At 34.3% G+C, this 13,470-nt stretch overlaps 1 protein-coding gene across 4 annotated transcripts in view; it reads right to left on the bottom strand.

The window, feature by feature from the left end:
• The window catches only part of LOC121872383 (serine/threonine-protein kinase 11-interacting protein-like), a 62,478-nt gene that overhangs the window by 23,075 nt on the left and 25,933 nt on the right, over positions 1–13,470 (bottom strand). For 3 of the 4 annotated variants that reach the window (XM_042375137.1, XM_042375151.1, XM_042375144.1), the window contains exons 14-20: positions 13,055–13,178; positions 12,044–12,223; positions 10,605–10,760; positions 5,677–5,808; positions 3,669–3,806; positions 2,211–2,327; positions 1,597–1,743 (exon numbers count right to left, since the gene is read on the bottom strand). In XM_042375137.1, coding sequence (XP_042231071.1) covers positions 1,597–1,743; positions 2,211–2,327; positions 3,669–3,806; positions 5,677–5,808; positions 10,605–10,760; positions 12,044–12,223; positions 13,055–13,178 — 994 coding nt within the window. The remainder of the gene's footprint in view (positions 1–1,596; positions 1,744–2,210; positions 2,328–3,668; positions 3,807–5,676; positions 5,809–10,604; positions 10,761–12,043; positions 12,224–13,054; positions 13,179–13,470) is intronic. The other variant, XM_042375149.1, reaches the window with a different exon arrangement.

Here is a 13,470-nt window from a genome sequence, read left to right as displayed (position 1 = left end):
CCAAGTGTTCTGTTGACAGTACAGTACAAATATGCTGCCTTACACTGTGGACACATTCTTGTTGACTCACATTTTTTTTTTATATTAGTGACTATTTTTTACTCATCATGTCTGGAAAATGGCCTGCAACTATTAATGCTGATAGTGCATTTAAACTGCCACAGAAAAGTATCTCCTTGGATGTAAAATTAAAAGTGTTGAGGCTGTTGAAAGCTGGTGAGCATCAGGTGGATGTCAGTGCTGCTTTCAACTTGGCTACATCGACTGGTAAAACCACTATTAAGAATGCAAACAAAATATAAGCCTCAGCCATGACAACCATAAAGTTGTTATATTAAGTGTAGATCTTATTGTATGACAATACTGTGTGTGTGGTTAACTGAAGCACAATGTGTGGTGGTGGGTTGAAGATCAGCTGCTGAGAAGCGATTGGCAACACACGGTGCATGTTACCACTCCCTTCTACTCCACCTCTCTAGTCACCCCCACCATTTGCTTTCTCACTCTGTATTTTAAAATGGTATTTAACATAATGTTGAGCGGATATAACGTTGCTCATTTATACTTACACTCAATTTTGTGAGTAGAATCAACTGTTCAATAGACAAATCACCACCTTACCACATCTTCCTCACCATCATCACCACTCCCACCATCACCGCTACCTCTATTATCTCCACCTAAATCATAATTTCAGTGATGCAGAAATGGATTAGCTTTAACCAGAGCAGAGCCATATGATATCCACTGCCTCCCTACTCCTTCCCACTTCCCTCCCTCCCACCCACCCACCTACTGCATCTGTCACTTCGTCTACTACAATTGCCACTACTATTAAGCAAACAACTGTCATTCATGATACAATATTGTTTATGTTATTTATTAATTAATAAATATATGTTAGTGTATTAATCTGTGTTTATTAATACATGTACCCTTCATATACAATACAGTAGGTAGTATATACAAGTATCTCAGATAAAAAATTACATCATCATGCATCTCCATATACACAATGGCATAATGACTCCTTAGAACATTGTTTTGGATAGCGCTCTATTATCCGGGAACATATCCTGAGCATTAAACTGGGTATTGCTGTACCCGAGTCATACATGCAGCCATTGGTAAAACCCATAACTGAAATACAACAAATAAACAAATACTGTACAGTACATTACAGTAAAGTTGCGATAATTCAAGGTTTAGGTACCGCCAGCCCTACCTCCAATATATAATCCATACCCACTCTTCATTTTTTCTTATTTGTAGTTTTATATTACACTATATTTTCTTTATTTCTAAGTAACATTAGAACACTGAAATATTTATATTTTCTTTATATCTAAGGTTCATTAGAGCATTGTAATGATAATTCCACAACTTTTATGGTTTCCTATGTAGATAAACAATGCGGTAGTAACAAAGGTACAGTATCTGTGAATTTCAGAACACGAATTTGTTTTTCTCAAATTATCGCCACTCCTCTGTAACAGAAAATGTGAAAATTAAAACAGCATACACAGATGCCACAACAATGTAAAAAGTTTACAACAATTATAAAGAAACTAAAAAAAAAAAAAGGCAGAGACTTACCGGTAAGAGTATGCAGGAGAGACTGAACCCATGATGATATGCTACGTTGTTTTCCACCATCTTCATTAATTGCTTTTTCACCTTGGATACTTGTCATCACAGCTTTGTGATGAAGGCCAGGAGTTGTTGCCCCATTTTTTATTGTATCTGTTAAAATAAATAAGACAATGGTTGTATGACTACCCTACATGGTCAATCCTGACATTTACCTGTACTGTGTTATAAGAATCTTTTGAATAATCTGCGAGCTACAACTTTTTTTTACAAAGAGCAACAAACTCTTTTTCACTATCTGTATAAACAGATGATACTGCTCTTATCATGGACAGTGAATAGGCATTACAAAAAAGTTTACAGATTAGCAGAAAAAGGTGAAGAATGTGGATTAAGAATTAATGTTGTAAAGATGAAAGTAATGGCTGTTTCCATATTAGAAATAAAAATTAAAAAAAAATTATAGTAGGCAACAAGGAGACTGAAACAAGTGGAAAATTTTGTCCACTGTATTTATGAAGTAAAGTAAAGAGAGTTATTAAGTTTAACTTGAGAAAAAGACTGCTGAAATACTATGTATGGTGACACCCTATTAATTTTGATATAGAGACTTATCTAACCTATACTGGCACTGCTGGAGCTCAGATGTGGCGAGTTGCCCACTGAACATGGTGAGGTTCCTGGCACTGTCACTTGTAATGAAGACTCTGCTGTCTGGTACAAGGCACTTGACATATCTGTTAACACATAAGAACAATTAATAACACTTATATCTCCTGGTTTACTTTTTAATTACCTGTCATAGAAAGTAACAGGAAAATGAAGAGGCAGACAATTCTTTAGACTTGGGACCAAAATGTATTACAGAGATTTTTCAGTTTTTTATAACCATCTACTGTTAGCCTCAGGAATGACTCCCTATATGTGCCTCATTGAACAAAGGAAGAGTAAAAATAAAAATATAATTTTCTTGGCTTACAAAAGAAAATAAGATTTTTCTGCACTAGGAAACAGTGTTGGGTTTTAGAATCAGAACTAAGCAATCATTCCTTACACTATTCTCTGCTGAGTGACTTAGTACCCTCAAAAGTGTAACATAACCCTTCTGAGTGTCAATGAGGAAGGCGATAATCCCTATGTTTATAACATCTGCCCAATTCTTGCTAGCTACTTAAAGAATTTGTGAATTATGTTCAATCACATACACAACTTCATTTTTTCTTCCTCCTAAATGCTCACCTAAATAATAATACAGGTTGGGTATCCCTTATCCAAAATTCCCAAATCCAAAAGTCGATTTTATTACATTTATGATAGAGAATACTGTACACTGAATATGGCATACAGTACATCATAATTTTTACAAGGTTAGGTATGCAAGTGTAATGAATAAAGGTAAGACACAGGCTGCTTAGCACCTCAAAGTCAGGCGTAATAGCAATGTCGATTAGACGGTAGCGTTTGCTCACCTTCCTGATTCTTCATTGTACACCTTATCATGTATTTCACATAGAAAACGATGAAAATATTTAATAAAACTATCTGCAGGCTATATACATCCATATGCTGTAAATGAAATATAAATGAATTTCGTGCATAGATTTGGGCCCCATCCCCACTGGGTGAGCTAAAGCATTATACAGTACAGGTATACAGGATATAAGTATTCCAAATCCAAGACCCTTTCAGCCCCAAGCATTTCGGATGAGGGATACCCAACCTGTAATAATAAAATAAAAGTGGATGCCATGATTTGAACATGATTTTGGTAGTTTTGCCACTACAAACTCTGTATGCTCTCCCCACCTGCGCAGCTTTTTCTGGCAGTCTATTGCATTGTAATGTTCACAATTTTTGTGTTAAATGTTATTCCAATTTAAATGTATAAAACTGACACTAAAATCAGATTTTTATTTTCAAACCAAATACAGTATCAAGAAATTTTGTTTCATTTCCTGGTTCTAATGGTATTAATATCGACTCATATATTCTAATAACCCAACCACAGAAGGAAGTAACTAATTAATAATATATTATTTCTTTTATAACTATCAACATAATAAATGTGTTAAGCCTACCACTGCTGATATCCTTAGAGTTATTTTTAGAATCCACAGTGTCTAAGTGGGAGTGTTGCTGAAGGATGGCCTTGAGGGGAGAGGTAGGGAGTGATCCTGTCTTCTCATATGTGGTACACACACTCCCTGTCATGGAACCTGAAGGGATGCAGTATTGTCAGGATTTATGGTTAGTATGCATGACAATATCCGAAGGACTTTTGGTATATGAAAATACATGTGACAAAAATCAGTAAAACCTCTCATATCTGGCACTCAAACTACCAGTTTCTGGTAAAATGACACCACTGACAAGTTTACGGTCTTTTACAACACATTTCAATTGCTCATACGTGGGAAAATAATGAAAAATTTCCAGTATTTTCGGTAGAATGTTTGGATTTTCAGCAAGATAATATTATTTTAAAAAATAGCCAGCTTTCAAGTGGAAGCAGTTTCGAAATGCCAAATTCAAAAGATTTTACTCTTATCACAAAAACAGCAACAAGAAGTATGGTATACAATGGCACCACTAAATGACCAAACAAGTAAAGGAATATGATAGGTGGACAAACTATATTTCCTGCCAAGAGAATACAGTACAACTAATCCAAATAAGCATAAAGTTTTCAATATTTACCTTATTTACCTAATGGCCATTCAATATAGGTGGCCATGCTGAGAGGAGTTTGGAGGCCAATGGCCTGTGTAGGATCCTACCATTGTTCTTGATAATTTTGTCAAAGGCTATTTTGAAGCCCTACTGTTAATTGTATAACCCAAAAGTCAAAATGATTTTCAGAAGAGTCAAGATAATGCTAGACTACTGAGTTGCAATGGTGAATACCAATCAAATATTGCTGAACATAATCCCCCCCCCCCTCAAAAAAAAATTGGTTTTAAGCTTCAATGACCGTGATAAAACTCACCACAGTAACTTAGGAATGATAAATTTTACAAAAGAAGAAAGGACCACAATAGAACATTAGCCACCAACTGTATAGACTCTTAACCTACTTTTCTATAAATTAAAAACGTTACTTTTTGACAAACATCAAACTTAAATATTTACTGTAGTTGCACCATAATTTATTGACATGTTTATATGCTTTTTCTCCACCAAAACAAATGAAAAAGCAGATATACATTAAACACAATCGTAATAAGCCACTACAGTACTTAATTCACTCACTAACCAACAACCTACATTTTACATAACAGAATCAACCTTAGCAAAAGCAAAGCTAAACCTATTATATGTATGTTTATCAATATGTTTACACTGGAAAGTATGCCTAATCCCCATACTGTACCATATATTATTCTTTCACCATCTTACCTTCAATTTACTTTATACATGTGCTAAGACTACCATTAAATATTTTGCATCCATTACTCAAAGAAAAGTGACACAAAAGCAGGCTTTGCAAAATACACCGGTTACCATACATACAATATTTACATCACAAAAAAAAAAATAACCTAACACATTGCTCAAGAGATTTTCTGATTTTTTCTTTTGTCATCTAAGAAAAGATGCTACCAACTGTCTGATCTACATGAAATGTGGGAATAAATGACATGATTGTAAACTGCCTTAACCCCTTAGGTATGAGGGGTCTCTGCTGAATAAAATTATCTGGCATTGGCCAAATAAATTATAAAGAGTGACATGCAGTAGTGGGGGGAGGGGGGGGGGAGGTAATAAGTAGGTAAACATGTTAAGGTGGGGAGTGTGTGTTTGGTGTGGCCTTGTAACACTAAAAAAGTGGCACTATGAAAGAATGTGGGTCATAATGACCAACCTCTTCCTGATTACCTTTTTTTTCAATACAGGTTACATTTTTCAGTACAGGTTACAATGTTTTTCTGTTATGGAAAATTATAACTTATCAACACATTCTTATGCAACTCAGACTAGGATATTTTAAATACATTAAATTAACTTACTTATGAAAATAATTATGAACACTGAATGATGACTAATGTTAAGTAAAGAGTGAAGCATTATCTCTCCACCCATACATACCTGAAGAGCTACTCTCTTGCATACAGGTTGTGGGTTCTGGCTTCTGGTTGATACTTGGTGAATTAGCTGGAGTGCATGCATCAGTATTGACAACTGCTGATACAAGTGGCTTCTCTCCATCTCCTTCTCCTTCTAAAAGACCATGTTGGGTAATTTTTTTCAACATTATTATGAATCCTATTCTCCAGGCACACAATGCAACACCAATGATGATTTATGAATAATATAAAAACAATATATATATATACAGTATTACCCCGCCTAACGCGGTTTCACTTAACGCGTTTTATCATATACGCGGTGCCTCGCCAGAGCTGAACTTTCACTTAACACGGATTTTTTCCCATGTTATTTTTACTAGAACATAGGTATTGTGTCGGAAAAAGTGGAGTAAAGTGGAGTTTGGGGGTCGGGCCGGTTTCTATTGGAATTAATCCCATATGTTCTGTTGTTCACTTAACGCGGATTTCACTTAACGCGGGACCCTCTGGGTTCAATTGACCGCGTTAAGTGGGGTACAACTGTGTGTGTGTGTGTATATATATATATATATATATACACACACACACACACACACAGTAGTACCCAGCTTAACGCGGTAAATAAAACCCACAGGGTACCGTGTTAAGTGAAAACCGCACTAAGTGAACAACAGAACATATGGGATTAATTCCAATAGAAACTGGCCCGACCCCCAAACTCCACTTTACTCCACTTTTTCCGACACAATACCTATGTTCTAGTAAAAATAACATCTTAATTTTATGATGGTACATGCACACAATTAATACTCAAGAGAAATAGAGAAATACAGTCGCCAAGTTAATGTCCATTCAAATAATGGACTCAACTCCCTCCCCCTCTTCTCACACTACACTCACTGGCTCTTCCCTCTGAGAAATTTTTGGGGGAAAACCACTAAATTTTAATAAATAATACCTCAAACTAAAGTTAGGATAATACAATTGACATTGCTGGATTCCTTGTAAGACCAGGAATATTTTGAATATAAATGTCATATATTTTGCACAAAAGATAACATATTTACTCAGAGTAAACATTATATCTAAAATTTGTATGTCTAATACAAAATCTATGATGTTTATATTGAAAATGATCACCAAATTGTAAGAATTCCAGCAATGTAAACTATATTCTGGCCGGGTAATTTGTATGAATTTTATGAACTAAAACAAATATCTTCAGTTAATAAAAAAAAATATTCTTCACGACACTATCTGTCAATCAAAGTACCCCACCTTGCCTCCCCCCCTCTTCCAACCACGCAGTCCGTCCCAACCCCCCCCCCCCACACCAATCCTCCCTTCAAGAGATGTTGGGTGATAAAACTAAATTTTAACATTTAGTATTAAATAATACCTCAGATTAAAGTTAGGATAATATAATTGACATTGCTGGATTCCTTGTAAGACCAGGAATATTTTGAATATAAATATCATATATTTTGCACAAAAGATAACATATTTACTCAAGAGTAAACATTATATCTAAAATTTGTATGTCTAATGCAAAATCTATGATGTTTATATTCAAAATGATCATCAAATTGTAAGAATTCCAGCAATGTAAATTATATTCTGGCCGGATAATTTGTATGAATTTTATGAGCTAAATTAAAAAAAATTATACTTCACCCGTGTAAAGGGGTACACCCACCGCGGAATGTGAGCATCCTGGGTTCTGGCAGGGCACCGCGTAAACGTGGAAACGCGGAATGTGGGACCGCGTAAAGTGAGGGTTGACTATATATATATATATATATATATATATATATATATATATATATATATATATATATATATATATATATATATATATATATATATATATATATATATATATATATATATATATATATATATATATATATATATATATATATATATATATATATATATATATATATATATATATATATATATATATATATAATATATATATATATATATACACACCCAGGAAAATTCAGGGGATATGCAATTTGTTTTCCGAGGATGAGAAAATCCGTCTCCATACCCGGGTATCTCTCAATCCCAAAACCACTCTGCACCAACTATTCTGGCTAAAGAGGATATCACTGTATATATAGTCTTGGAAAATAGAGCAAGCATTCAATATTACAGTAATTTAGTTTGTTCAAAACAAGATGTGATGCACAATACAATGATCCATAAACATACTTCACCTACACACTGCTTGTAAGGCATTACTTTTCTGCACCTGTGTTATGATGCAGTATCAGTCGGGTTATATTTGATTTACTTGAAATACACAGAAGAGAAGGAGTAAATAGTCACAATTTTCATAAAGAAAGGGAAGCACAAGGAGGTTAACAAGAGAAAAAATAATAAAAGAGTCAAACATATTGTACAAGAATAAAGAAACTACATCTAGCAATACCATAACAATAACACACTGATATAAATAAAGCAACTCTCAAATCACAGTTACTAGTAGAGTATAACTATTCATAAAATTTAGGGTTCACCTTCTGGGATAACATATCACACACACACTATTAGGACACAGGATCACAAATTAAACATCACAGTTTTTGTGACAAGCTGACATCCCTAAACTTGACTCAGAGTTAACTCATATACACAATGTCATGAACTCTTAATTTTGAGCTAAGTCTGAAAAATCTATATATAATAAAAAATTATGAAATCTGGTGTACAATTATGTCTCATAGTATAGTATATACAGTACAGTAACTTCATTATTATCTAGTTGACTGAGTATACATGAACAAGCTATTCACACAAGTACTTGGTCTATAATAATAAAGTGTTGGGAATATGGCCAGATGCAGCAAATAGTGATAAATATTTGGAACTGGTGGTTATATACGGACTACTAAAATAAAAGTGAGTGATTATAGTATAAACAAAAACTGGATATTAAAAAATTACTACTGTATTGTACTGCGATTTAACTTTTATCTTGCATCAAAATTCGAGAGTGAAAACTAGATTTTTCATCCTCTCCTTTGCAAATAATATCTGTTAATGATCCTTCAAATTCTTTTTGCCCTGGTTGAGATACTACATTTAATACTTAAAATTCTCTATACCTGCACTATATTTTGACGAATATAACCCCCCCCCCCAAATTCTAAGACACAGGGGGTGTTTTGGACAGAATTCGTGCAGAATCCTACTCACACTTAAAAAAAATTCATAACACAAGAGATATGTACATATTTAACATTGAGTACCCTGTACTAGATTAGGGGTAACAAAGTTGTGGTGAAAAGTTCACAACTATATAACAAAAGTAGATGTGGCAACAGTGCCATTAAGCAAAAAGGTACAGTCACTAGCAATGATATAACAAAAAGAAACACATCATCAAAAAGTTGGTATATGCATGTCATGCCCAAGAAGATCCTGTGAATTCTTGTGAAAAGCTGACAGTGTGATGAAGCATCATAAAAATTGTGAAGTACTGGGAGCAATATAAATACCCCTGTACTGTCCCCCCAAAGTAACGACTGGCATGAGCAATGATGGTGTCTGTATGTCATGTGATTGACTTGTGGACATTTTCACACATTGCCAAAGTGGAGTTGCCGTTTGTGATATACATGTATTGTAAGACGATAAAATCTGATAAAATACTGTATATTAATACTGTATGTATACACTGACTCAAGAGTGTGATTCGTAACTTGCTATATATGAATATCATGATGTTACCATGCCTGTTCAGTATACAGTATTCCCGTTAACACACACAATGAAGATTTTTTCTTCATATAATGTACCTGAATTTGAAAAGCTTTCACTGTGGCTTCATAATGTATTATGAAAAAAGAATAAACAATTACAGTATGGTCAAGTTTATATCAGTAAATGATTTAATGTTTTACTATTACTTTGAGGGTTTTGAACACAGTAGGTACAGTTCATGGGTAGATGACATGCAGAGTTCAATGTTGCAGAGTGATGATAGTAATGGTGGTACTGATGGTAATATGAGTGAGGTAGTAATGGTGGTGGGGACTGGTTGAGGTGGTACTAGAGTGCACAAGGAGTTATGGTAACAGGTATCTTTGTTTCATTCAGCATGGCCAGAAATGACAGCTCATACTTTACATTCAATCATTTTCCATTCATTCTTCATCATTTATTTATTTTCATTCCTATAATTCATGTGTTCTGTTATAGTATTTCCCTTCCTAAAATAAAACCAAAACCTGGTTTAGCTGCCAATTCATGCAAGCTATTCAAATCCTACAGTATCACAGTTTTCCCCCAAATTTACTAGTTGCCATGTTCTCCACTCAGCCATGCACACTGTTGCTTCATGTATGTTCATTTCCCTCACTTCTGGTATGCCATTCCCCCTGATCCTTCCCTCTCCTTCTCAGTCTTTCACTCTACCTGTACCTCCTTCCACCCTTCTACTCCTATTGTCACTCTCATCCATAAATTTCTGTAATCAACTCATTTTTTAGTCAATCTCACAACTCCACATTTCCCTAATGAATAACACTGCCACACCTTTTTTAATTCTTATGTTCTTATACACTCCAAACTTAACTCTCTTCACTTCTCTAAACCTCTCTTCTACTTTACCCTTCAACATTGCTTTCTCTCTCAAAAAAAAATAATAAAAAATACAGGTTTATTTGTACTCATCCTTTTTACACTCGATCTCTCTCCTTATCACTCTGACTACATCTAAGCATATTCAAACATCCTACTGTGATGTGCTTTTGCTTCTTTTTTTAAATTTTTATACAAGTAGGGTAGGGTGACTTGCCCCATGTCCCTGGATTAAGAGGGGGGATGCATTAAGCTCCAGGCAGAAAACCTGCTCCCATGCCTAAATTTATTTACATATTTATCATATATTATATAATATTTTAATGCTTTTAAGACATGTAGCAATTTACTAACCATGAATAACATGCTGATCATTGAGAACTTCAATGCTAGACACAGATGGGTTTGATATCACCTCGACATCAGATTCCCGTCGCACACAGGAAGATGCCTCACTGCACACGCTCACACTCTCACTAGACTCTCCCAAACATGAACCCGAATCTGTTCCTGGTAAGATGACAGTGCTTATGACTGACCAGTCAATTACCAAAGACCTTTCACCTTTACAAAAAACACAATAATCAAGCTGGCAGAGAAAAAGATGCAAATAAGAGAAGCTAGAAATAATCAAAATAGAATCCCAAGAATAAATACTATATAAACATGACAATAAACACGGATAACAACACTAGACATTAAAACGAACAAATAAATTAAAGAAAAATACCTAAGACATTAAAGAATTTCAATGGGAAAATATTTTAATGACTTTAATTTAAATCTCATGCTAAAAGAATAAATGCCAGATATATTTGGTTCACTGGAGTTGAATGTAAACCATTCAATTTTATATTATTAAAAAAAGTTAATAAATAAGAATGAATAACACTTAATGAGAACATGCAATTTATTTTTACAAACAAACATTCCAACAATTTAACCAAAACATTATGTCTCAAAAAGTAAGACTTGTACTATTTCTTGTAGATACTGGCATGTAAGTAAGGCCAGTTATTTTCCAGATTAAGGTAAGGTCGGGTCTGAAAGCCATTACCAAATTCCCAAACCTTTCCGTGGAAATAATAGTCATATTTAAAAGTAAACTTGAATTTTCTGATACTATACTCAAAAATGACTTGGTAGTTTCCATATAGGGTTTGGGGTACAGTCCACAGGGCATGATCAAATGAAAACTTACCCAGGACAACACCTACATAGGTGCAAAGGTACGTACTGTAACTATTAATGGGTGGGGAGCATAGGGTTTTGGAGATGATCTTCCCCAGAAGCTGTCTAAATTAATGACAGGTTTTTTTAAATACACTATTCCAAGAGTAAAAACAAAAACAAATAAATAAAATATTTTTATTTCTTACAAAACTTACCTAGAGATCCAATTTTGCACTAGTGTGGCAGAAACATCCTTTAAGTGCCTGTGACCTGGTCTGTGGCTTCAGTGATGTATTTCAGACTCCCAACTATTCTAAATCCAGAAAACCACTGGTTTTCCACACAGATTCTCAGGGACACCTTCATAAAACTTACAGTTTTGATTTGCTTGTGTTAAAATATGACTTCAGTGTAACAGTAGACTCCATATATGGTTCATAGCCTAAACACACTACCAACTAGCATGACAGAAAGTACTGCTTCTACTGTACCATTTGTCACAAGCTGCTACACCTGATCAAGACATATAATACCTTACAATCTGAAAATAAATTATAAAATTCTTTTTTCTAGAGCTTCATCTAATTATCTAAAATTTTTAATTGTTTTCTTTGTTTTACCTGCTGGAGGAGCACTGGCAAGAGCACCTGATTTATTCACCAATGTTTGGTCTAGAGGAGTGCTACAAAATGGACCACTTGCTTCATACATAGCTGAAGAGGACACAGCAGGATGATCCACCCTCTCAACCCGCACCACCACACCTCCACCACAGTTGGGGCACTTGAGTGTGTTTGAGCCTGTTTAAAATATTATATTCTGAGATACTAAACAAATATGGGGAGAAAATAACAAAATGCATTCTTACTATAGAAACAAATTACTTTTCAATATATTACAATATCTCCTATTAGTCCTGACACACAAAGGCCGACAACAAATATGACAACCAGAATTATTATAAATTTACTCAAACACATTGTTCAACCAATAATAGCTAATGGGGTATTGTGATATACAATACTAATTATGAAGAAAAGACAGATAGTGTAAAAAATGAAGTTAAAATTAAATTACTTCAACAGTGTATCTAAATGACCCGATGAAAGAATGAGTAAATAATGTATATGTGAGACACAAGTATGAGCATGAATGACTGTTGAGGGAGACAGCATAATTAATATCAATTCCAGAGATTTTGTCCTTTTATCTCTCTCTCACTTTTCCTCCTCTCCCACGTTTTCCTTGAAAAGCATCAATGAAAATAGGAACCTATATCTAGGGCAGAAAATGGTAAGGGCAAGTGGTGCCATACTCTAATACAGAGCTCAGGAACTCATATACTAGACTGAAATATGTATTTCCCAAGAAGTGACCTTAGACCCTGTACAATCCGCCTGCCTTGAGATGTACAAGAGCCTGAGTTCCTCTATAAGAGATGACAGTTTTGTAATAGGCCTCTGAAAATACTGTATATATTTTTTTAATTTTAATAAATTTGACCTTTGATACTTCAGTTAAATTCTGAAATTATATAAAATAAGCCTCACAATTTTCTAGTGAATCTTAAACAAAGCCAAGCACATAATAAGTAATGATACTCAAACATAAAAAAAAGTAAATTAACCAACCATCAGACTGTACTGCCAAGTCTCGAGAAAATTGAGCGTCACATTTAACACACTTCATGGCAGAATGAAGCATCTCCTGAAGTGCATTCCTCTCTAAGACTGGAGTCAATATCTTCATTAAACTCTGCACAGAATAGAGAGAGAAAAAATTAACACTGCAATCATGGGAAAAAATAAAATTATAAACTTGATCTAAAGATGGTGGCATGATAAATCCTGACCAAACAGAAACAATATAAGAAATCAAAGTTTTAGGTATAGTGTACTGTATTTATGAGACCTTAAATCTTCAAAATTAAATCTACCTTGTATAGAGCAAGCTTAGTTTGAAACAGTTTGAGATAATGCCAGGTGTCTAAAAGTGAAATAAAATTGTAATCATTGTAAGAACATTGTTTTGCACTTTCAGTAAGATA

The sequence above is a fragment of the Homarus americanus genome, unplaced genomic scaffold (assembly GCF_018991925.1).
Source record: "Homarus americanus isolate GMGI-L3 unplaced genomic scaffold, GMGI_Hamer_2.0 scaffold55640, whole genome shotgun sequence".
In the NCBI taxonomy this organism is placed as follows: domain Eukaryota; kingdom Metazoa; phylum Arthropoda; class Malacostraca; order Decapoda; family Nephropidae; genus Homarus; species Homarus americanus.
The sequence above is the reverse complement of the archived record's forward strand: the minus strand, read 5'-3'. Positions and strand labels throughout refer to the sequence as shown.